Source organism: Oncorhynchus masou, chromosome 28 (assembly GCF_036934945.1).
Source record: "Oncorhynchus masou masou isolate Uvic2021 chromosome 28, UVic_Omas_1.1, whole genome shotgun sequence".
Classification (NCBI taxonomy): domain Eukaryota; kingdom Metazoa; phylum Chordata; class Actinopteri; order Salmoniformes; family Salmonidae; genus Oncorhynchus; species Oncorhynchus masou.
The window spans coordinates 23,553,990-23,580,607 of NC_088239.1; the positions used below are offsets into that span (position 1 = coordinate 23,553,990).

The window sequence follows — 26,618 nt, forward strand, 5'->3', positions numbered from 1 at the left end:
TGAGAGAATGCCAAGAATGTGCAAAGCTGTCATCAAGGCAAAGGGTGGCAACTTTTGAAGAATCTCAAATAAAAAATATACGTTGATTTGTTTAACACTTTTTTGGTTACTACATGATTCCATATGTGTTATTTCATAGCTTTGATGCCTTCACCATCATTCTACAATGTAGAAAATAGTAAAAATAAAGAAAAACCATGTAATGAATAGGTGTGTCCAAACTTTTGACTGGTACTGTATATATAGTATTCAGACCCCTTGACCTTTTCCACCTAATTTAACCTTTATTTAACTAGGCAAGTCAGTTAAGAACAAATTCTTATTTACAATGACGGCCTATTCTGGTCAAACTCGGATGACGATAGGCCAATTGTGCGCTGCCCTATGGTACTCCCAATCACTGCCAGTTGTGATACAGCCTGGAATCAAACCAGGGTCATCTGGAGGAAACCTGGCACCATTCATATAGTGAAGCATGGTTGTGGCAGCATCATGCTGTGGGGATGTTTTTCTGCGGCAGAGACTGGGAGAATAGTCAGGATCGAGAGAAAGATGAACGGAGAAAGGTACAGAGAGATCCTTGATGAAAACCTGCTCCAGAGTGCTCAGGACCTCAGATTGGGGCGAAGGTTCACCTTCCAAAAGGACAATGACCCTAAGCACACAGGCAAGGCAATGCAGGAGTGGCTTCGGGACAAGTCTCTGAATGTCCTTGAGTGGCCTTGACAGAGCCCGGACTTGAACCCGATCGAACATCTCTTGAAAGACCTGAAAATAGGGGAAAACATATCTGCAGAGGAGAATGGAAGAAACTCCCCAAATACAGGTGTACCAAGCTTGTAGCGTCATACCCAAGAAGATTTAAGTCTGTAATCGCTGCCAAAGGTGCTTCAACAAAGTACTAAGTAAATGGTCTGAATACATATGTAAATGTGATATTTGAGTATATATATATTTTTTTACATCTGTTTAATCAATTTTAGAATAAGGCGGTAAAGTAACAAAATGTGGAAAGGGTCAAGGGAGGGGTCTGAGTACTTTCAGATCATATTGTGACTAATGATGTGGGCCAGAAGGTCCATCCCACCTACATGAAATTCCAGGCATTTTTCCTTCTTACACAAAAATGTCATTATCATAATTTTCACAAATTCAGTGTTATCAACCTCATAGTGTGGATATATCATAAAAAATAGGAAAATACGTTTTTTAACTGCACTGCCTCTTTAACCTATGTCACTGTTGTTTTAAGCCGCTTTTGCCGTCGCCCGCACAGGACACCTGGCTCACGCCCGGGATGTCCCGGTTCCAAATCGAATGCAATCATCGCTAACCCGGTACACCCGGGGCATGTCCGGAGCATTAATATAATCCCCTAACTGAGACGGTTTTTGGGCGCGTGCCCAGTATCCTCATTTGGCCCCTGTTGTCTTGCGCGGCGCCTGCGTTGTCGAGAAAGGTTTCTTGCTGGTTGCCTCTCGCGGCCTTAATTGTGTAAATTCGGCTTCCGGAGCTAGATACTTTCTGTAATAGCAAGAAAAGACCGGTCGGCATCGATTATTGCATATTGCCTTAAATTAGCTAGTGTAAGGAAATATGTTTGTTTAATATCTTAACAGCCATACATACATGCATGCATAGCTAGCTCATTCTAGTAATCTAACGGTTGCTTGTTAGCCAGCTCACAGTCTAGTTAACGCCGACGTCTAAAACCTAGCTAACCAGCTTAGCAAATGCTAACCCTTCTTAGCTAGCGCTACGTTGCTTGCTTACGTTGGATATTGTTATTTACCTGCTTGCTTAGCTAGGTCTATGAGACTGCTGGAAACTATACGGACCTACCTCATCACTATAGTTAGGTAGCTGAATAATTTGGTTGGCAGGATATATATGTGGGAGTAACGTTCATTCCCGAGTCCGGGCAAGAAGTACCCGGAAGGGACGCGCAACTGCCGCCTTTGTTGATGTATGATCAAGCTAACATTACTGTAGACAATAGCTAATAGTTGCAGCGATTAGACTGTGTGGGATCCCGCTTTCAAGTCTAATTTGGGATAAATGGTTCGAAAAGAAAGGTGAGTAAACTAACTAATCTGTCATCAGTCACCACATCCACTGAAGGCCTGGCTTGCTTATCCATGTTTTGGATGGGGGGGGGGGGGTTCTGGGAAGTAGCTAGCTTGAAAATTTGGCAGTAACCCAGCCAGCTAACGCTAGCTTGCTAACCTAGCCAGAATGTTTAGCTAGCTAACACCGATAAAGTAACGGTAACGTAACTACTATAACTTGATAACATTAACTAGCTAACCAGTTGAACTAATTTAGCTACGTATTTGAATTATCACCATGGAATTAGTCACCAGGTTAGCCAATCAACTTCTAGCATTTTTATTTTTTTAATTTTTACTACTTGGTGACCGTAACGTAATGTGGCCTAGCAGTAAGGATGTCCTGTAATACAGATAGTTAACATAGCTAACTTTAGTCACACAACTACGAGCTGGCTAGGCATTTTAATTATTTCCCAGTTTTCTAGAACTCCCACAAATAATTTGGTGACCGTTAAGAATTTTCAGCGCTCTAAAGTCAATAGATTGTCATCTTGTAGTCCTAAAAACCGGAAATGAGTTATCTCTTAAGTTAAGCCATTCCTATGGGGGAAATTAATGTTGTTTTTTTAAACGTCGAAAATAAGGTCAGATGTTAACACAGGCTTAGGAGTTCTTATACGTTTTGTTCTATTGTATAATAGTAGTCAACATGCCCTTTATGAATTAGGAAGTCGTTACGTTTTTTGATTATACGAATGTTTAAAAATTCACCAAGTGACGTAAGCTGAAGGTTCTTATAGAACATTGTATATCTCCTAAATCGGTGTTTACCACAAATTATTTTCGGTGATTATCCCCAAATCCTATTTATTTCCCCATAGGCTTTGGCCAATCAGCCATGGTAGAGTTGGTGTCTACAAAAAGACGCCATTACTATTGCTCTCTATAGGTTACAGATGGCACCTGTTAGCTGGCTATGCTAACGTTATATGAGTTTGCTAACCAACCACTAGCTAGTTGGCTAACAATAGTCAGGCAATTAGCTACCTACAATAAAATGTATCTTTCAGTACACAGGTGAAAGTAAGTCATATTTAGGTTAGCTAGCTTTATGTCCCATGTTGTGAGGCGAGCATAAAACACAATCATTGGGCCAGTTCGTTTTGCATGGCTGGTGCACCAGATGGTTGGAGATTTCCCTTAAACACATGCTCCGAAACTACTGTCTGTCTTCAATTAGCCACAAGATCCATTATTTGAAAAACACTGTTTTCTAGAAGCTGTGCCGCTCTATTTTTCACTTATGTGTGCCAGCCACAAGCAATCCGACTTGTCGCCAATGAGCTTCATCCCCTCACCATTTAAGTGACATATAGTAAGATGCATACGCAGCAGAGAGAGAGCAATAACATGGTGCAAATATCTACACACTTGTGGTTTAGTACGCAATTTCAGGGATCACTTTTGGCTCGTCAGTGCTACTTTCAGAACTCCTGGTTAAAAAGTATATGAAAGTACCATAGAAACTCTAAGGACCGACGGAATGGTCTAAAATGTGTGAACTCTGCCCACCTGGGGCACTGGGCCATTAAAAATAACTCACCCATTGGCAAGTCAAGTGAGATGGCTAACGTCATCAGCCTAGTAATAGTAGTACAGTGTTTTGGTGCGTGGTCACCAATGTTGCCAGCTCGGGACTGTATGTACAGGTCCATGTTAATTTGTTGATCTTAGAAGAATGCTTACTTCACACTGTTGCCTTTCAAGATTGACGTAGGTAGCTAGCTATGTCAATGGATGGACAAATTGGCTATCATCAACACGTGGGCTAAAAGGGTTATTTAACAGACTGCTGTGGCCATGTTCTTAATGACTAACCTCCAACCATGTCCCAGAGTGGAGAAATAACCGATAACAACGGTTGTAATTCAACTACTTCACTTATTGAAGGCCTGATCATCTTTTGCCTTTCACATGTAACAACCTATGTGGCTTACCTGGCTAAATTGCTATTTCTGTCACCAATTGCCCTTAGTTTGGCGTTGGTAGAACTGCATATAATGTAAGCTACACGACTTAAAGCCAATGGGATGGATTGCTTTGATAGCATGGCAACATGCCAGAGATGGAGGCTGAAGTCATCCAGGATATGATTATGGATGGGTCCCAAATGGACCATATTCCTCATTTATGAGATTACTTTTGACCTGGACCCATAGTGCACTACTTTTGACCAGAGTCCTATGTAGGGAATATGGTGTCATTTGGGACACACAATGAGTGGCGGTAGCTTACAGCTCTGAAGTCACAGCCAAAAGCATGTTCTGTGTCTTGATTTTTAAGTAGACTTTTTATGTAGTGCCCTGTTACCAACAAATTAATCTGACAGTTGGTTTTATCAGGGTCTCTCCCATTTTAATTGCTTGACAGACAGTCCGTCTGGCTGTCAGTGAGTGCAATGAGTCTCTCCAAGCGGCACCAGTGATGGGGGGACCTGCCAGGGGAGACCAGATTGTTGACGACGCACTTTTCTCATGTGGAAGGGATTGGGGATGTGGGCTGATCTGACAGGCAGGCAGGGAGGGAGGAAAATGGTGGGGAGGAGGAGACTGTCTGCCTGAAAAGCAGATTCTCTGTTATTGGATGAAGTATTAGGCCTGCTATGCACTTAATGTTCCGTAGCATATCTCTGGAAAATGTTGTGAGGAGATTAATATGTTAACCGGTATACACAGACATGTTGTTCCCAACATTTCTATCTGTCCTGTATCCCCCCTAGACCCCCCCCTAGACTTATCGGCCGTTTGTTTGATGCATCCTATCCCCTACATAGTGCACTATTTTTGAACAGCTTCTCATGGGCCCCTGGTTAAGTGCTCTATTTTTTATTTAACCTTTATTTTACTAGGCAAGTCAGTTAAGAACACATTCTTATTTTCAATGATGGCCTAGGAACAGTGGGTTAACTGCCTGTTTAGGCGCAGAACGACAGATTTTGTACCTTGTCAGCTTGGGGATTTGAACTTGCAACCTTTCGGTTACTAGTCCAATGCTCTAACCACTAGGCTACACTGCCGCCCCGCCTCTACATAGGGAGCAGCCCTGTTTTCTGTGTCCTGGGCCTGATCTGATCTATGGAAAGTGGTTTTATTGATTTGTTCTGTTCTGTGTTTCAGCCCAGCACTGATTGAGCTGCATCACTATCACCACCACAGCCAGTCTGCATCTCCTGTCCCCACTACCTCCATCCAGTCCCCTGTGCCTGCCTGTCTTGTCTGCTCTGAGAGAGACCAGTCTATCTGGGCTATACAGATCAGAACAAACACAGCCGACATTGAAGCACCAGCACTGACTGGTTTTTGGCTCTAGAGACCACACCAAGGACTTAAACAGAGAGCCCAGTTGGAGGGTAACTTCCTGCACCACTCTTAACACTAAGAGGGGAACCAACCTGATTTTGATCACCCTGCATCCTGTCTTCTCTTCCATAACAGGGGAACAGGAGGAGTTGCTACTTTAGTTTTTTTTGCTGCAGAGGTCTTTATCCTGGTCCTGGGACACTGCGTATTGTTTTGGCCAACACCCCTGCTCTGTTCTGCCTTGCCGACATCAGCCAACGGTGGTGTCACAAAGCAGAGGGGTCTCTGTACCCTGTTGTCACTGATTTATTCTCGCACATTCCCCCCCCGGGTTGGTTTTGAGTCATCACCGCTGTCTGCCTGCCGGCATCAAGTCATCACAAAGCAGCGGGGTCTCTTTCTGTAGGAGTCTGCAGTAGCTTTTAGGTTATTTACCCCCCCCCCATTTGGTTTTGGAGCCCGGTTCTTTTACCGGCTGCTTGAACTGCTGAAACTGGGGCGCGATTCATGGGATGCAACCATGTCGGATCTCAGTGAGCGCAGGCCAGTTAACATGGACTACGCGGTCTCCCTGCTGGAGCAGCTCAACTTCTTCTATGAGCAGAAGTTACTGACTGATGTGGTGCTGCTGGTGGAGGACAACGAGTTCCCATGTCACAAGATGGTCCTGGCCACATGTAGCTCCTATTTCAGGTGAGTTAACGCTGTTCGCTGGCTGCTGTTACCTGCGGAGTGCACTACTTTGAGTGCACTACTTTGAGTGCACTACTTTGAGTGCACTACTTTGAGTGCACTACTTTGAGTGCACTACTTTGAGTGCACTACTTTGAGTGCACTACTTTGAGTGCACTACTTTGAGTGCACTACTTTGAGTGCACTACTTTGAGTGCACTACTTTGAGTGCACTACTTTGAGTGCACTACTTTGAGCGCACAAGATGGTCTTGGTCACATGTAGCTGCTATTTCAGGTGAGTCTTCTGGACTGTTCTGTTCAGCAGAATGTTACGTACAAGTACTACAGTTCAGCAGCTAGTGCCTATGATGTAGACCTTGCCCTCAACCTGCCTGAGCAAGCCTGTTTGGGAACCCACTAAGTCACTCCTGGCCTGTGTCTGAAATGGAACCCTATTCCCTATATAGTGCACTTCGTACTACGTAAGGAACATTGTGCCATTTGTGACTCACTCCTGGGCTTACTGTAGAATGTGTGTTTTGGGGAGATGGAACTGTGAAATGGTTGATTTAGGTCTACATTTCGCTTTCCAGTATTCACCTATGTTGGAAACATGACAAGCATTAGTCTGACACTTAGGATTAGGCCACACGTACCATGTACTCCCTGAAGGTATAGTGTGCATTTCAAATGGTACCCTATTCCCTCTTTTATTGCCTTACTTTTGACCAGGCACCATAGGGAATGGGGTGCCATTTGGGATACAACTGTGGTCAAACAGTGTTTTGTTTTAAGAAATATAGAGATGTGTTACTGTTTGTCCCTTAAATGTCAGACCCTACTTCTGTTTATCAGTTATTAATCACTATTTGGTGGTAGTAGAATGACTCAACTTGAGTCTGTGGCTCAAGAGAAGGTAGGCCCAGGGGGCTCATTTGGAAGCACAACATTTCATAGCTGAAGTGCAGCACTGCAGAGGAGATGATGCCTGGGCAACCCCAGACACCACATTGATTTATATTCAACGCAGGACAAGCTAGTTAGTTTATGATATTACTAGATTATGTGTAGATTGTTTTTTTAAAGTTTAAAGCTAGCTAGCACATTACCGTGCCTCATTGCAGCCACAAGGTCCTTTTGACGCTGCGCTCGCGTAACAGGTGGTCAGCCTGCCACCAAGTTTCCTCATGGATTGCAATGTAATCGGCGTCCAAAAAGGCAGATTAATCTGTTGACCTCTAGGTAAGAGACTGCGTGAATCAGGCCTTCATGGTCAAATTGCTGTAAAGAAACCACTACTAAAGGACTGCAATAAGAAGACTTGCTTGGGCCAAGAAACACGAGCAGTGGACAATAGACTGGTGGAAATCTGTCATGTCGGTCTGAATCCAAATTTTTGGTTACACCGACTGTGTCTTTGTGAGACGCAGAGTAGGTTAACGGATGATCTCCACGTGAAGTTCCCACCATGAAGCATGGAGATGGTGTGGGGGTGCTTAGCTTCTGACACGGTCTGTGATTTATTTAAAATTCAAGGCACACTTAACCAGCATGGTTACCACAGCATTCTGCAGTGATACACCATCCCATCTGGTTTGCGCTTAGTTGGACTATAATTTAATTTCAACAGGACAATGACCCAACACAACTCCGGGCTGTCTATGGGCTATTTGATCAAGATGGAGTGCTGCATCAGATGACCTGGCCTCCACAATCACCTGACCTAAACCTAATTGAGATGGTTTGGGATGAGTTGGACTGCAGAGTGAAGGAAAAGCAGCCAACCAGTGCTCAGCATATGTGGGTTCTCTTTCAAGACTGCTGGAAAAGCATTCCGGGTTAATCTGGTTGAGAGAATGACAAGTGTGCAAAGCTGTCATCAAGGCAAAGGGTGGCTACTTTGAAGAATCTAAAATAATACTTTTTTTTTGGTTACTACATTATTCCATATGTTTCATAGTTTTGATGGCTTCACTATTCTACAATGTCAAATAGTACAAATAAAGAAATGCCACATGTTTGACTGGTACTATATATATACATGACGAGCTTATGTAGCCTAGTCTTTTGAACAGTAGTAAAGATCCAGCAGACACATTTACTGGCTGCTCTCCTCACACCCACCTATTCGTCCTCACCGACTCCCACGCACACCACTCGGTATCCGGTGACAACATGCAAAGCAGTTCCCCTCTTGGGTTCACAGAGGTATTCATTCTCTTGCTCTTGACGCATTCTGCCCCCCCCCCCCCCCCCAGGAGGTGTCCCTTCTCTTCCTCTTGGCACTCTCAGGCTCTCCTCCCTTTTACCCTCCTTGCTGCAGTTAAAGGGGCCCGGGGGGGGGGGGCTCTGGCGTACTTCTATTAGTAAGGGAACCCTTGTCACGCAGGCAAGCAGAGTCGGGTTGGTGGTGGGGGTGTGTAAGCTAGTGACAGGATGCTTGCAAGGTTGTGTAATATCCAGCCCAGGGCCCTGCTATAGAGCAGCATAAACTCACAGGTTTTGGTGACATGTTTTTTAAAAAGAGAAAGGCTGTGTCACAGACGGCTGTGTTGGTGTCAGGATGGCCTGGAGGCGGGGGGATACTAAGGGGGCTGGGTATGCCAAGCTGGCTGGTGTGTGGTTGAGCCACAGCGTGGAGGGAGCATGCTGTGGTCTGGTCACTGGGTCTAGTGCCTGAGAAGAAGTCCAACTGGGGTTGTTGGGAGTCTGTTACCTACCTCTGTTTTATGCTGGATCCCCAGTCGGATGTTGTAGATCAATCCTAAACTCGTCCAAGGCCTCCCACGTTGTTTTTGCCCTAGCACTACACAGCTGATTCAAATAACCAAAACTTGATGAGTTGGTTATTTGAATATAGCTGTGTAGTGCGAGGGGGGGGAAAAAAAACCAACGCATGGACTCAGAGGGGGCCTCGGGACCAAGTTTGAGAAACCCTGTTGTAGATGACTGTCTGTCACGCTCCGTATCTGTCACAATACAAATGCGTTACTTCACCCATAGCAGCAAACTACTGCTTTTAATGAAGATGTGAAATAGCTGACGTCAACAATTTTGAAATGAACAACATTTTGATGAGCTGTCTGAGTACTGACCACTGTTTTCTCCCTCTCCAGGGCAATGTTTATGAGTGGTCTGTCTGAGAGTAAACAGACTAATGTTCACCTGAAGAACGTGGACCCTGCCACTCTCCAGATCATCATCACCTACGCCTATACAGGCAACCTGGCTATCAATGACAGCACCGTGGAGCCACTCTATGAGACTGCCTGCTTCCTACAGGTGTGGTACCAGTCTCTTATTCCCCCCCCCCCCTTCCGGGTCTCAACATTACTCTCCTGATCTACAGAGGTAGACGTGTCCTGTCTGTCTTCATGAGTCTCATCACATCACTGACCCTCCTATTTCTGATCAGTGGACATTACTGGATGTGTGTGTATATGCCTAATTGAGTTGTGACTCTTAGTAATATAATCACAATGTTGATCTTGATGTTTTTCAAGTTGTAGCTATTTCTCTACAATACACCCTCCCTCCCTCCCTCCCTGTCTAGGTAGAGGATGTGCTACTGCAGTGCAGGGACTACCTGGTGAAGAAGATCCATGCAGACAACTGTGTCCGGATGCTGAGCATTGGGGATCTGTTCTCCTGTGTGGAGCTGAAGCAGAGCGCCAAGCGCATGGTGGAACACAAGTTCCCCGTGGTCTACCGTCAGGAGGCCTTCCTACAGCTGTCCCATGAGTTGCTGGTTGACGTGCTGTGCTCAGACAACCTCAACGTAGAGAAGGTGGGTACACTTCTCTGGTTATACGTACCTAATGTACTTTCTACCTACCTAGAAATATTCCTACCGGTATGTATACTTTTAATATATATATATATATTTTTTACTTTGTCTTAATGTTGGTTCTATGTGTATTTCTTATCCCTGAGCTGTAAAGCAAATTACTACCCCTAGGGGATAAGAATACAGCCTCTGGCTACGCAAAATGACTGCTTGTAAAACTGATACCCATGGTGTTGTCACAATGTAGTATGTTTGATGTTTAAATATTATCTTAGGAGGAGACGGTGAGGGAGGCTGCCATGCTGTGGCTGGAGTATAACATGGAGGCCAGGTCCCAGTACCTGTCCTCAGTTCTCAGCCAGATCCGCATCGACGCGCTCTCCGAGGTGACTCAGCGTGCCTGGTTCAAGGGCCTACCGCCTAACGACAAGTCTGTCGTAGTGCAGGGCCTCTACAAGTCCATGCCCAAGTTCTTCAAACCCCGCCTTGGCATGACAAAGGAGGAGATGCTCATCTTCATGGAGGCCACGTCAGAGTGGCCATCTGACATGGGTCAGGTGATGGCGGGCCCCAACCACACGGTGGTGTGTTACAGCCCACAGGCCGAGAAGGTCTACAAGCTCAGCAATCCACCTGGCGACCTCCAGAAGGTTGGGACGCTCGTCACACCCGACAACGACGTGTTCATTGCCGGCGGGCAAATCCCGCTGAAGAACTCTATCGCCAACCATGGGAAAAGCGGCGGCAAGCAACAGGCAGTGTTCCGCTCAGTGGATAGCTTCTTCTGGTTTGACGCCCAGCAGAATGCCTGGGTGCCTAAGACGCCCATGCTGTGTGCCCGCATCAAGCCCTCTCTGGTCTACTGCGAGGGTTACATCTACGCCATCGGGGGGGACAACGTAGGCGGGGAGCTAAATAAACGTACCGTAGAACGCTATGACTGTGAGAAAGACGAGTGGGCTATGATGAGCCCCCTCCCTTGCGCCTGGAACTGGACCACGTCTGTAGCAGCCCACGACTGTATCTACGTGATGACCCATGACCTCATGTACTGCTACTTCCCTCGTGCTGACACCTGGGTAGAGATGGCCATGAGGAAGACAAGTCGCTGCTTCGCCTCCGCTGCCACCTTCGGTGACCTCATCTTCTACATTGGGGGGCTCCACGTTGTCTCCAACTCGGGCGTCCGCATGCCCACCAGCACCATTGATGGTTCCTCCGTCACCGTGGAGATCTACGACGTCGGCAAGAACGAGTGGCGCCTGGCCGCCAACATCCCTGCCAAGCGCTACTCGGACCCGTGCGTGCGGGCCGTGGTGCTCCTTGGCGCTCTGTGCATCTTCATGCGGGAGACTCACATGAACGAGCGCGCCAAGTACGCCATCTACCAGTACGACCTGGAGCTGGACCGCTGGTACCTCAAGCAGCCCGTGTCTGAGCGTGTGCTCTGGGACCTGGGGAAGGACTTCCGCTGCGCCGTGGGGAAGCTATACCCATCCTGTCTGGAAGAATCCCCGTGGAAACCACCCACCTACCTGTTTTCCCCCGACGGGGCTGAGGAGTTTGAGGTGGACGGGGAGATGGTCTCCCTCCCTCACATATAGCTCTTAACCTTCCACCTCTCTGCCCCCAAACGGAGTCCCCGAATTGCCCTCTGAACTCTGGGTGTGACGTGTCGAGGGATGGACCTGAAAGCCAGAGGGGTAGGTTTGATGTCTGTTCCAAAGGGATCTGAGCGCTACAAGGCTGTTCTGCTGGCTGGCTGTTGCTGACAAACAATCTTATACAAAGCCTCAGACATTGAAAATATAGGAGAAACTAAAAAGTAATATGGGGAAAAAAGTAGATTTGTTTTTTTCTTTTGTCCGTTGCAACTTCAAGTCTGTTATACTGTTTCTACAATGTGATAATTGAACGTTGACTGATTTGTGATGCACTTACTGGCGAAAAGCTCCTTGGAATAACTGTACCAAAATCCTCCTGGTCTCCACCTCTTTCTCTCTTCTATCACCACTGTTGTAAACCCACATCCATCTCTCCTAGGGACACGTGGCCTGTGTCCCAGCCATATGGTACCCTATTCCCTAAATAGTGCACTAAATAGGTAATACGGTGCCATTTGGGATGCTCCTAGTATAGGAACATACAGGGCCAAGTGTTAGGGGGGGTTCTAGGTGGTGACTGCAGGTCCAGTCACTATCTATTTTTTTTTTTTTTTCTTCACCTCTGCTCCAGACACGCAATCCCCTGCCTCCTCCCTCACTCCTCTAGTCCCCTGCTCACACTAACACCACTCAAGCCTGCCTGTCTCTTAGGCTGTGTGTCCCAAATGGCACCTGACTCCCTACTTTTGAACAGGGCGCAAAGGGCAACCATAGGCTTGTTAAGCTGGCACTGTGGCGCTCTTGCCAAAAGTAGCGTCCTATATAGGGTTCCATTTGGGAGGCATCCTTAGTCAATCTCTCTGGACACAGGTCTTCCACAGAGCCAGCCAGCGGTTTACAGAACGGAGCTCACCCTAACCAACCGCCATCTCATTGTAGTGATGGGAGGTTTTATGCCGGCTCTTTATTTTTTGACAAGCGCGGGTCTCTGCAACAACACACGCCTCCTTCACGCTATCTCAATACTCTCATCAACTATAGATTTTTGGGCTCATGCATTTAAAAAAATATATATAATAAATTCCCCCTAAAGCTGCTGAAATATATATAAAAATATATATTTTTCATGTTTAAAAAAGAAACTGTTAGTGTGGGGGAAAACAACCAGGTTCTATTTTGTATTAGTATTTTTTTTATTTTAAATCAGACATTACTGTAGTGTGATTGTGTTTAGGTATCCACCCCCCATCAGATTATTTTCTTGTGTGAAATACTGAAGAATCTTGCTGCTGATTGGGTCTGGGAAGGAGGGCTGGCCCAGTGCTGTTGCTATGGAAATTGTCCAGGCAACCACTAGCGGTAGTGGAGAACGACTGGAGGGTGGTATGGGAGGGAAGGAGCGGACGGCGCTGCTTCATGGTTCCTACCTTAAACATGAGCACAGGTGCTTCATGACAAACCTTACTAGCATGTTTGGCTGCATCATGTTCCTTTGGCACTGTATTTTGAATGAACGTTAATTTATTAAAAAACATACCAAAATCTTCTTGAAAACAATGACTTATTTTCACATTGGTTCACGCATGCTTTTTTAAAAAACATTTGTACCTGTTAATCCAGTCTGCTCACAATTTAGATTTAGCCTATTTACATTTTCAGTTAGTTATACAACCATGGGACCTATTATGCCTGCTTAAAGTTTTGTCCCATTTGTTGCCTGACCTAAAAGGCATCCACAGAAGCCCTGTCGGTACCACCTCTGAATAGCTATAACTGGAGCTGGTTGCTACAAATGGCAACCTATTCCATACAGGGACTAGGGTGCCATTTGGGACAGCTGCTGAAGCCAAACAAACATCCCTCTACTGCTCTGCCTCCTCCCCCTCCATAGCTTTTGAGCTGATAATCTGAAAGTCATCCGTGAGGTCCCTGGGTTCGCGTGTGCATGCGATGTTATTGAACTGAGGCACGTGGCTGCAGCCTGTTTTTGTCCGGTAGACCCTGCGCCTGCTACCACATGTCCTGGTACACCCCCTCTACGGTCTTTTGTTTGGCTGACCTACATACAGTATGACCAGACCATGAATATCTCGCTCTAACAGAAGCTTACAGAAACTTTTTTAATCTCGTTTTGTAGTGCTTATGGAAAGCACTGTAGGTACAGAAGCAGTAAAGATGAGGCTGATTTCCAGCTGTTAAGTACAGAAGCTTTGAGAAAGTAGATTTGCATGTCTTTTATATTTAATGCAGCATAAATTAACTTCACAATTTAGAATATTTTCGAAACACTGTCAGGTGAAAAAAAAATTGCATACTTAATGTGATTTTCAGAGTTCAACAAATGAAGCATAGACTTTAGTTTAAAAGTCAAGACAGGAAATCAAGGAGATGATGGTTCAGACAGCCGGCAAAGATGTTATTACAGTTTAAAAACTGGACCTGGGCCCATGTCTAAACGTCTGAGTCGAGTGCTGATTTAGGATCAGTTTGGCCTTTTAGATCGTAATTGATAAGGTTATATGGGATCCTAGATCAGCACTTTTAGTGGATACAGTCCCAGATCTCAAAGATCATGCCTATCAAAGATAAATATATATACACTTATTTTCTAAATATGGATCTGTGCCTAAATGTTAAACTAATCCAACAACTTCAATACAAACAGTTGGGGGGAACAAGTATAGGCTAAAGTAGTGCACTTTCTAGGGAATAGGTTTAAAGAGCCTTAGTCAAAAGTAGTGACCTATAGGGAATAGGGTGCCATTTCAGATGCACGATAGAGAGCCATAGATCAGTTAGAGATTGGTTCCAGTCGTGTCGAGACAGAGGGAAATCACTTATATACAAGTAATAAATTAGTTTTATCCCATACTCCAACCATCTTTATAAAAGTTATTACGTGTATAGTGCGGACATGAGGAAAAAGATAAAAAGCAGTTTTCTTAACCTGAAGGAATGACAAACATGTTTCAAATGGCACCCTCTTCTCTTTATAGTGCACTACTATAGACTAGGGACCGGTCAAAAGTAGTGCACTATGGTAAGGGTTCCATTTGGGACACGCACATAGGTTGTCTGTCCTGCCAGTAAACCGAGAATAACTTGCTCTGGCCCAGCATCTTACTCATTTACTGTAACACAGCTTCCAGCCAGCAATGCACTGGTTTCACACTGTCAGTATAGTATATACAGTATACACCTTGTTGGAATACAGTTTGGATAAAACACAAAAGGTCTTCCACCACACAGAGAAAAACACACAAATCTGAAGCTCTGAGCATATTTCTGTCGGTCTGTTTAGCACAAGTGGCTATTCCTCTCGTCTGTCCTCCATGCTGGAGCAGTTGTAACCTGGGGATGGAGGGGAGAGGGTACTGCAGACCAGGGTTATGTCCTAAATGGCATCTATTCCTAGTGCACTACTTATCACCAGTACCTTATGGGCCCTGGTCAAAAGTTGTGAACTACATAGGGAATCATTTACAAACAAAGACCTAGATCCCTCTGCTGTATCGCGGTATCCCATCAGAGGCCTGAAACAAATCCTTCATAAAATAAAACCTTTCCCCAAACACGCAAAAATCAACCTATCCTGCCCACCTGACCCCGGTTCCTTCTGTAACTAGCTGGTTCTGAAAGGGAGAGGAGGAGTGTGTCACGTCGCATCCTGTCTCCTCGCCGCCTCAACTGTATTAGAGGTCACTGTCCAAGATCCCTCCCCTCTGACCTTCTCCAATAGGCTTTGAGAAGGAGCTCAGGAGAAAGGATGCAGGGAATCAAGGAAAGATGAATTGAGAGACACTCGGGGAAGGACCGTTGGAGGGGGTTAGGTTAGGGTATCCTCAGCTCCTAGGCTTAACTCATGTTGGCTAAAGCCCGTGACAGAGGCTAAGGCTAGGTTAGGAGGCAGGCAGCAGGTAGGTGGTCAAGGCTCGGTAGGTGACTGAGGCTCAGGGGAGGCTGCGGGAGTGGCTAAAATAGCAGGCTGGGCCAACGTAGAGAACCAGGACGACATGGCTGACTTAGCACTGGTTAACACTCCACCCACCGACTGACCTGGAGGATGGAGACAGGAGGGATTGTGGATAAGATATACAGTTCTGTACTGAACAATACATTTCTTAGAAATTAATTGATGAAAACAAAGCCATCCGGGAGTGAATGTTAGTTAGCAGTACTCTGTGTTGACTATTTTTGAAGGCCAGTTTCCTGGACTACAAATCCTTCACAGGTGGCTTAATTTGAGTCTGGGGAAAAGGTTGGTTAGAGAGACTGACTGTCGGTCTCACCTACTGCCTTCCCGGTCTGCACGACACTTCGACTAGTGGTGATCACAGCTGCTCCAATTTTCTTCCCCCGTTCGCTGTTCTGCACCGAGCTGAAATTCAGCGAGAGAAAAGAAAAAAAGGGCTATTCAGTCACGACCAACCATGTTGCACCCAGAAAGAAACCCTGGGTAGCAGTGACACATTTCTCAACTAAAATGTTTCTACACCCTGTTGTCGTATAGTACTGCATAACTCTGCGGAAGTAGAGGGAGAGTTACTGTCACCGGTGGTCGAATCTAAGTATCCAAACCAAGCCAACCTGAGACTAGAGCAGCCAAAGAGTGTCCGCTTGTTGTCCCGGGTACATTTCACAACATACACACAAATAAATCCAGCCTGGCTGTCTCTTTTTAAAATCACCCAGATGTCAACACACACATTACAGTCCCAAGAGGGTCAGTAGTCCTGGTCAAATGATTGGATAGATATAAGCATTCTCTTCTTACTCACCTCGGTGACAAGAGGATAGATAGCATTACTGCAATATCTAGCTTCACCTTGCCTTCTGATTGGCTAGGTAGAAGGTTTTCGCTATATTGCTTAGACCTATCCAAATCCTCTCAGATCTAGGGACTAGGGGTCTATTTGGAATTCAACTGTGGTGTCCCATGACTCCGGCATCAACATCAGTGCCCTTTGTGAGCCCCTCCCTACCTGGCACCTCTTATGGTTGGCACTAGCACCAAGGGACTCCTACACTACATTCTGTACAGGATACCGTCAGTCACAGTACACTAAGTACAGGATACAGTCACAGCACACTACGTACAGGATACAGTCACAGCACACTACGTACAGGATACAGTCACAGCACACTACGTACAGGATACAGTCACAGTACACTAAGTACAGGATACAGTCACAGCACACTACGTACAGGATACAGTCACAGCACACTACGTACAGGATACAGTCACAGCACACTACGTACAGTCACAGTACACTACGTACAGTCACAGTACACTACGTACAGTCACAGTACACTACGTACAGTCACAGTACACTACGTACAGTCACAGTATGTTACAGTACACTACGTACAGTCACAGCACACTACGTAGTCACAGTACACTACGTACAGGATACAGTCACAGCACACTACGTACAGGATACAGTCACAGCACACTACGTACAGTTACAGTACACTACACAGTCAGAGTACACTACGTAGTCACAGCACACTACGTACAGTCACAGTACACTACGTACAGTTACAGTACACTACACAGTCAGAGTACACTACGTAGTCACAGCACACTACGTAGTCACAGTACACTACGTACAGTTACAGTACACTACGTACAGTTACAGTACACTACACAGTCAGAGTACACTACGTACAGGATACAATCACTACGTACAGGATACAGTCACAGTACACTACGTACAGTCACAGTACACTACGTACAGGATACAGTCACAGTACACTACGTACAGGATACAGTCACAGTACACTACAGTCATACAGTCACAGTACACTACAGGATACAGTCACAGTACGTACACTACGATACAATCACAGTACACTACGATACAGTCACAGTACACTACGTACAGTCACAGTACACTACGTACAGGATACAGTCACAGTACACTACGTCACAGTACACTACAGTACACAGTACACTACAGGATACAGTCACTACGTACAGTCACAGTCACTACGTACAGGATACAGTCACAGTACACTACGTACAGTACAGTCACAGTACACTACGTACAGGATACAGTCACAGTACACTACGTACAGGATACAGTCACAGTACACTACGTCACAGTACACTACAGTACACTACACAGTCAGGATACAGTCACAGTACACTACTACAGGATACAGTCACTACACTACAGGATACAGTCACACACAGTACAGAGTACACTACAGGATACAGTACACTACAGGATACAGTACACTACATACAGTCACAGTCACTACAGTCACAGGATACAGTCACAGTACACTACAGGATACGTCACTACGTACAGGATACAGTCACAGTACACTACACTACATACAGTCACAGGATACAGTCACAGCACACTACGGATACAGTCACAGTACACTACGTACAGGATACAGTCACAGTACACTACGTACAGTCACAGTACACTCACACAGTACACTACGTACAGTCACAGTCACAGTACACACAGTACATAGTCAGTCACAGTACACACAGTACACTACGTACAGGATACAGTCACAGCACACTACGTACAGTCACAGCACACTACGTAGTCACAGCACACTACGTACAGGATACAGTCACAGCATAGTCAAGTCACAGCACACTACGTACAGGATACAGTCACAGTACACTACGTACAGTCACAGTACACTACGTACAGTCACAGTACACTACGTACAGTCACAGTACGTTACAGTACACTACGTACAGTCACAGCACACTACGTAGTCACAGTACACTACGTACAGGATACAGTCACAGTCACAGCACAGTCACAGCACACTACGTACAGTTACAGTACACTACACAGTCAGAGTACACTACGTAGTCACAGCACACTACGTACAGTCACAGTACACTACGTACAGTTACAGTACACTACACAGTCAGAGTACACTACGTAGTCACAGTACACTACACAGTCACAGCACACTACATAGTCACAGTACACTACGTACAGTTACAGTACACTACGTACAGTTACAGTACACTACACAGTCAGAGTACACTACGTACAGGATACAATCACTACGTACAGGATACAGTCACAGTACACTACGTACAGTCACAGTACACTACGTACAGGATACAGTCACAGTACACTACAGGATACAGTCACTACGTACAGGATACAGTCACAGTACACTACAGGATACAGTACACTACAGGATACAGTACACTACATACAGTCACAGTCACTACGTACAGGATACAGTCACAGTACACTACGTACAGGATACAGTCACAGTACACTACGTACAGGATACAGTCACAGCACAATACGTACAGGATACAGTCACAGCACACTACGTACAGTCACAGTACACTACGTACAGTTACAGTACACTACACAGTCAGAGTACACTACGTACAGGATACAATCACTACGTACAGGATACAGTCACATTACACTACGTACAGTCACAGTACACTACGTACAGTCACAGTACACTACGTACAGGATACAGTCACAGTACACTACGTACAGGATACAGTCACAGTACACTACAGGATACAGTCACTACGTACAGGATACAGTCACAGTACACTACAGGATACAGTACACTACATACAGTCACAGTACACTACATACAGTCACAGTACACTACGTACAGGATACAGTCACAGTACACTACGTACAGGATACAGTCACAGTACACTACGTACAGGATACAGTCACAGCACACTACGTACAGTCACAGTACACTACGTACAGTCACAGTACACTACGTACAGGATACAGTCACAGTACACTACGTACAGTCACAGTACACTACATAGTCACAGTACACTACGTACAGGATACAGTCACAGCACACTACGTACAGTCACAGTACACTACGTACAGTCACAGTACACTACATAGTCACAGTACACTACGTACAGGATACAGTCACAGTACACTACGTACAGTCACAGTACACTACGTACAGTCACAGTACACTACGTACAGGATACAGTACACTACGTACAGGATACAGTCACAGTACACTACGTACAGGATACAGTCACAGTACACTACGTACAGGATACAGTCACAGTACACTACAGGATACAGTCACTACGTACAGGATACAGTCACAGTACACTACAGGATACAGTCACTACGTACAGGATACAGTCACAGTACACTACGTACAGGATACAGTCACAGTACACTACGTACAGGATACAGTCTCAGTACACTACGTACAGGATACAGTCACAGTACACTACGTACAGGATACAGTCACAGTACACTACGTACAGGATACAGTCACAGTACACTACGTACAGGATACAGTCACAGTACACTACGTACAGGATACAGTCACAGTACACTACGTACAGGATACAGTCACAGTACACTACGTACAGGATACAGTCACAGTACACTACGTACAGGATACAGTCACAGTACACTACGTACAGGATACAGTCACAGTACACTACGTACAGGATACAGTCACAGTACACTACGTACAGGATACAGTCACAGTACACTACGTACAGGATACAGTCACAGTACAATACGTACAGGATACAGTCACAGTACAATACGTACAGGATACAGTCACAGTACAGCTGAAGAGAATGGACTTCTGTACTGAAGCATTGTTCACACTGCAGGCCTTAATGCTCAAATCAGTTTGGTTTTTCAAATCTGTTTTGGGAATACAAGTGACCAATGTTCCCTCTAAGCTGCACGCGTGCGCGGCCGCGCAGAACAAATGCTCCTGACGAACAGCTGTTGTGCTGACGTTGCTTCCAATTTGGCACTCGGTAGTGAGTGTTGCAACCGAGGACCACTTAACAATAACATCACTTACAGTTGACCGGTGCAGCTCGTCTAGAAGGGCAAACATTTGACTTACTGACTTGTTGGAAAGGTGGCATCCTATGTCGGTGTCACGTTGAAAGTCACTGAGCTCTTCAGCAAGGCCATTCTACTGCCAATGTTTGTCTATGGAGATTGCATGGCTGTGTGCACGATTTTATACACCTGTCAGTAACGGGTGTGGCTGAAATAGCCGAATCCACTAACTTGAAGGGGTGTCCACATACACTATATAAACAAAAGTATCTGTGTGTGTACGGTGTGGGTATGTGAGTGCATGTGCTTGTGTAGTCCACCATGTAGGGAACAGGGTGGCATTTGGGAGACACCCTCCATCTCTGTCTCAGTCTCTGCAGCACCAGACTGTGAACGTCAGTGACAAACCACAGCCGTGTTGCTGTTGCACACGGGACAGGACACCAGACCCCATTTACCTCTCTCATAGCCTCCAGTGGTGGTTGCTAGGAGCCTGGGCGACAGAGTGACACCAATCCGGTGTCCGAGCTCGGACACCGGCCCGACCACACAGACAGGCCCCAACCTTCACTGCCTGACCCAAATAAACAGCCATGTAGGTCCAGCCCAGCCCGCTCACAATAAAACAGATCCCCCTTTATGTCCCAAATGGCACCCTATTCCCTACATAGCCCTATGGCCCCTGGTCAAAAGTACTGCACTGTAGAGGGAATAGGTTGCCATTTGAAACGCAACCGTCTGTTGGCACGGCAACGGTCGGCAGCCAGCCATGGACTCCGCTCTGCTTGCTGCACAAAGTCATGCAGTCACGTGGCTTTGTTTTCAAAAACACATCTCTGTCTCTCTATGAGTGGAGAGCTCGTTGTTGGCAACAAGAGATAACAGATGAATAGGAGAGCTGTGATAAACCTAACAGTATAATACAGACGCAATATTCACCACTCTCTCTCACCAGGACGTCAAGCAGATTTGTTTTCTCGTTTTCAGAGAGAGAGTGTAAAATAGTGAGGGGTATGAGGAAAGAAGCCAGCTAGGACCTGGTTAGGACAAAGACTGGTCATTGTGTGAGGTGAAACTGAGTGACAGGACCAAGAGGAAAGAAAATAACTCAGTTTCTCCCGGTCTTTGTTGACCACCCTTCTAGCCTACCCAAAGACCTGAATACAAAGCCCTTACACCCCTACCACCCTCCTAGACTCCATGTTTATTGATGCAGGGAGAGGGGAAAAAGAGAGAGAAAGAGAGTTCCACTGTCATTGAGTGATGAGGGAAACAAGGAAGCTGGCAGACTGGGGTCTGACTGGGGGGCCCTGATGACTGACGGCTCCACTGACCAATTAGGGCACACGAAAATTCAGTATGGGACGAGATGTTTCGAAACAGAATGAAATGGGATGGTGCTACCTGGATTTGGTCCAATAAGAACAGTTAAAAATGTTTTGGTATGTTTTGCCTTACTGAACAGTACCTTTATTTTGTCCATCTGTCAGTGATGAGAGGGAAGCCTCACACAAATGTCATTAAACACCTGACTCTTTCGCATAAGACAGTCACAGTGGGAGTCACACACACACACACACAGATCGTGAGACATGCTGAATACCACAGTGTTCCTGTGTAGAAAGGAACCCAGGCTGCTCTTATACAAAGTGAATGAAGCAGGAAATGAGTTTCATTTATTCCTTAAGAGCTTACATGGCCAACTGCCAAATTCCCTGTCGGACGGGTGAGTCCCATATTCCCTACATAGCGCACGCCTTGGGGCCTGGTTAAAAGTAGTGCACTTTATAGGGAATATGGAGCCATTTGGGACGCAGATTCTGACTCTACATCCAGCCTGCTATATCCAGAGATTACCATGCAAGAGGTGTAACACCCATACTCCCCTTCAGCACCTTGACTGCATGCCAAATGGCACGCTATTCCCTACATAGTGCCCTACTTTTGACCAGAGTCATATGGAAAATTCACCGTACAAAAGGCATGCTTTTCCATTCCTTTGGAAAGTTGACCTATATATGCAACCACTTCATTGCGTGAGTTACACTATCAAATCAAACTTTATTTGTCACATGCGTCGAATACAACAGGTGTAGACTGTGAAATGCATATACATTTACAGATAGATAAACCTGTTGCATTTTATTCCGTGGCAGGCATTTTAAGTGAGCTGATACTCATCGCCACGAAGCTTCTGGATCGTACATCAAATATACATCTATGCAGTCCACTTAGGTCTGACCAGGAGTTTCTGAAGTCCATTTTGGTCTGAGAGTTTGCCAATCTCGCTCCACCGCTCAGAGGAGTTAAGGAGGATTTTCAACAGCGCCCCAGTCTGTTTGTTTGTTTGCCATTACGTCAGAGTTCACAGGGGTCGTGCATGTCGCTGAATAGCGAAGGGGAAAGAGAGAGAACCCATATAGTACCACCAAGCAGATCTCCCCATGTTCTCACCATAAAGCTATCAATAGAGAAGTTACAGATGAAGACACGTAGCTTGTGTCCCAAATGGCATCCTTTTCCTTATGTGCACTATTTAGGGAGTAGGGTGCCATTTGGGAGGAGAATTGAATGTAACCTTAGAGGCAGGATTGGAGATAAGGACCTGGGACAGTCAGCACACGGCGGGATCACATTTCCTCTGCACTTTCTGTAACGTAACCACCCCCCCCAAAGACAGCCAGCAAGGGTTTTTGAGAATGAACCTCTCATCATTAATGTAGAGAGTTAAATAAGAGACCTGGTGTCTTTCTTTATTACCATCACAAGCAGGGAACAGCAATTAGTAGCTTAGTACTCTATGAAATAGTGTGACTGCAGTGAAACATAGCAACTGGTGCCTTCAGAAAGTTTTCATACCCCTTGACTTACACATTTTGTTGTGTTACAGCCTGAATTCAAAATGGATTACATTACATTTTTTTTTCTTATCAATCTTCACACAATACCCCATAACGACAAATTGAAAAGATGTTTTTAGAAAATTTTGGTAAATGTATTTCAAATGAAATACAGAAATATCACATTTACATAAATATTCACACCGGAGTCAACACTTTGTAAAAGCATCTTTGGCAGCGATTACAGCTGTGAGTCTTTCTGGGTTTCTAAGAGCTTTGAACACCTGCATTGTGCCACATTTGCCCATTATTATTTTCAAAATTCTTCAAGCTCTGTCAAATTGGTTGTTAATCATTAATAGACAACCATTTTCAGGTCTTGCTGTAGAGTTTCAAGTAGATTTAAGTAAAAAGTGTAACTCGACCACTCAGCAACATTCACTTTCTTCTTGGTAAGCAACTCCAGTGTAGATTTGGCCTTGTGTTTTAGGTTATTGTCCTGCAGTGTCTGGTGGAAAGCAAACTGAACCACGTTTTCCTCTAGGATTTTGCCATTCCATCCATTTTGCCATTCCAGTTCCATTCCATCCATTCCATCTATTTTTTTATCCTGCAAAACTCACCAGTCTTTAACGATTACAAGCATACCCATAACATGATGCAGCCATCACTATGCTTGAATATATGGAGAGTGGTACTTGGTAATGTGTTGTATTGGATTTGCCACAAACATACACTGCATACGGAAAGTATTCAGACCTCTTTACTTTTTCCACATTTTCTTACGTTACAGCCTAATTCTAAAATTGATTTTTTTATTCCCTCAATCTACACACAATACCCTATAATGACACAGCAAAAACAGGTTTTTAGAAAGTTAAGCAAATTAATAAAAATAATTTAAAAAACTGAAATATCACATAAGCATTCAGACCCTTTACTCAGTACTTTGATGAAGCACCTTAGCAGCGATTAGAGGCTGGAGTCTTCTTAGGTATGACGCTACAAACTTTTCACCTGTATTTGGGGAGTTTCTTACATTCTTCTCTGCAGATCCTCTCAAGCTCTGTCAGGTTGGATGGGAAGCATTGCTGAACAGCTATTTTCAGGTCTCTCCAGAGATGTTCGATCGGTTTCAAGTCTGGGCTCTGGCTGGGCCACAAGGACATTCAGAGACTTGTCCCAAAGCCACTCCTACATGGTCTTGGCTGTGTGCTTAGGGTCATTGTCCTGTTGGAAGGGTTTTATCAAGGATCTCTCTGTACTTGGCTCCGTTTAGCTTTCCCTCGATCCTGACTAGTCTCCCAGTCCCTGCAGCTGAAAAACATCCCCACAGCATGATGCTGCCACCACCATGCTTCACTGTAGGGATGGTGCCAGGTTTCCTTCAGACGTGACGCTTGGCATTCAGGCCAAAGAGTTCAATCTTGGTTTCACCAGACCAGAGAATCTTGTTTCTCATGGGCAGAGTCCTTTAGGTGCCTTTTGGCAAACTCTAATTTCTGTCTGGGCACTCTACCATAAAGGCCTGATTGGTGGAGTGCTGCAGACATGGTTGACATTCTGGAAGGTTCTCCAATCTCCACAGGGTTCTTGTTCACTTCCCTAAACAAAACACTTCTCCCCCGATTGCTCAGTTTCTTGGTGGTTTCAAACTTCTTCCATTTAAGAATGATGGAGGCCACTGTGTTCTTGGGGACCTTCAATGCTGCAGAAACATTTTGGTACCCTTCCCCAGACTGGTGCCTCGACACAATCCTGTCTCGGAGCTCTACGGACAATTCCTTTGACCTCATGGCTTGTTTTTTCCTCTGACATGTACTGTCAACTGTGGGACCTTATATAGACAGGTGTGTGCCTTTCCAAATCATGTCCAATCAATTGAATTTACCACAGGTTGACTCCAATCAAGTTGTAAAAACAGCAAGGATGATCAATGGAAATAGGATGCGCCTTAAGGTCAATTTCGAGTCTAATAGCAAAGGGTCTGAAAACGTATGTAAATAAGGTATTTCTGTTGTTTATTGAATTGCTAGGCCTCCAAAATGGCACAGCGGTCTAAGCCACTGCACCGCAGTGCTAGAGGAGTCACTACAGCCCCGGATTCGATCCCAGGCTGTGTCGCAGCCGGCTGCGACTGGGAGACCTGTGAGGCGGTGCACAATTAGTTCAGCGTAGTCCGTGTTAGGGGAAGGTTTGGCCGGCCAGGATGTCCTTGTCCCATCGTGCTCCAGTGGCTTCTTGTGGCGGGCTGGGCGCATGCATGCTGACTTTGTTCGGCAGCTGGACGGTGTTTCCTCCGACACATTGGTGTGGCTGGTTTCCGGGGTAAGCGAGCAGTGTGTCAAGAAGCAGTGCGGCTTGGTAGGGTCGTGTCCCGGAGAACACATAGCTTTGCCTCTTCCGAGTCTGTATGGGAGTTGCAGCGATGGGGCAAGACTAACTACCAATTGGATATCACGAAATTGGGGAGAAAAAAGGGGTAAAAACTACAACAAAGACATTTAAAAATAAATGTAAAAAGTGAATTGCCTAGCCACATTTTTGGCAGCATTGCATTAGTGCCTTGTTGCAAACAGGATACCTGTTTTGGAATATTTTTTATTCTGTACATGCTTCCTTCTTTTGACTCTGTCAATTAGATTAGTATTGTTCAGTAACTACAATATTGTTGATCGATCCTCAGTTTTTAATGGCTGTGATAGGAGAAAGCTGTTTTAAAGTCACCACTCATGGTGAAATTCCTGAGCGGTTTCCTTCCTCTCCGGTAACTGAGTTAGGAAGGACGTCTATCTTTGTAGTGACTGGGTGTATTGATACACCATTCAAAGTGTAATGAATAACTTCACCATGCTCAAAGGGATATTCAATGTCTGCTTTTTAAAAATGTTTTATAATCTACACAATAGGTGCCCTTCTTTTTTAAATTCACTGCTCGACTGAGGGACCTTACAGATAATTGTATGTGTGGGATACAGAGATGAGGTAGTCATTCAAATATTATGTTAAAACGCTATTATTGCACACTGGGTGAGTCCGTGCAACTTATTACGTGACTTGTTAAGCACATTTTTACTCCTGAACTTATTTAGGCTTGCCATAATAAAAAGGTGCCGAATACTTACACTGATGACATTTCAGCTTTTTATTAACTTGTTAAAATGTCAAAAAACATCATTCCACTGTGATATTATGGGGTATTGTGTGTAGGCCAGTGCCAAACAAATTTCAATTCAATCCATTTTAAATTCAGGCTGTAACACAACAAAATTTGGAAAAATTCAAGGGGTGTGAAAACTTTGAGGGCACGAGGTTATATAATTATAGTAATTACATAATTACAGACAATGACTAAAGAGATTAGAATATGGCGGAAGGGAGGGCGATATGCACATCCTAAACTTGAGACTACCGGTGCTGGGCAAAAAAATATTCATACAGATTGAGTAGAAATGTTGTATATTTGGGTGCAGGAAAAAAAAAAATCACTGGG

The 26,618-nt window shown here is 45.1% G+C and overlaps 2 protein-coding genes across 2 annotated transcripts in view; one reads left to right on the plus strand and one right to left on the minus strand.

Moving 5' to 3' along the window:
- Positions 1-1,428: 1,428 nt before the first annotated feature.
- Positions 1,429-13,017, plus strand: kbtbd2 (kelch repeat and BTB (POZ) domain containing 2). The gene is made up of 5 exons (XM_064941624.1): positions 1,429-2,075; positions 5,228-6,103; positions 9,201-9,366; positions 9,638-9,871; positions 10,147-13,017. The coding sequence occupies exons 2-5, from the start codon at positions 5,931-5,933 to the stop codon at positions 11,473-11,475; spliced, it is 1,902 nt and encodes a 633-aa protein (XP_064797696.1). The 5' UTR covers positions 1,429-2,075; positions 5,228-5,930; the 3' UTR covers positions 11,476-13,017.
- Positions 13,018-13,694: 677 nt separating this feature from the next.
- The window catches only part of avl9 (AVL9 homolog (S. cerevisiase)), a 31,808-nt gene continuing 18,884 nt past the window's right edge, over positions 13,695-26,618 (minus strand). Inside the window, 2 exon segments of the mRNA XM_064941623.1 lie at positions 13,695-15,531; positions 15,765-15,853. Coding sequence (XP_064797695.1) covers positions 15,401-15,531; positions 15,765-15,853 — 220 coding nt within the window. The 3' untranslated portion in view covers positions 13,695-15,400.

Excerpts from the sequence above, each read along its gene's own strand:
- kbtbd2 (XM_064941624.1), top strand. The coding sequence starts at position 5,931 with ATGTCGGATCTCAGTGAGCGCAGGCCAGTTAACATGGACTACGCGGTC. Across the intron at positions 6,104-9,200 it reads ACATGTAGCTCCTATTTCAG|GGCAATGTTTATGAGTGGTC; the intron begins GTGAGTTAACGC and ends CTCCCTCTCCAG. Across the intron at positions 9,367-9,637 it reads AGACTGCCTGCTTCCTACAG|GTAGAGGATGTGCTACTGCA; the intron begins GTGTGGTACCAG and ends CTCCCTGTCTAG.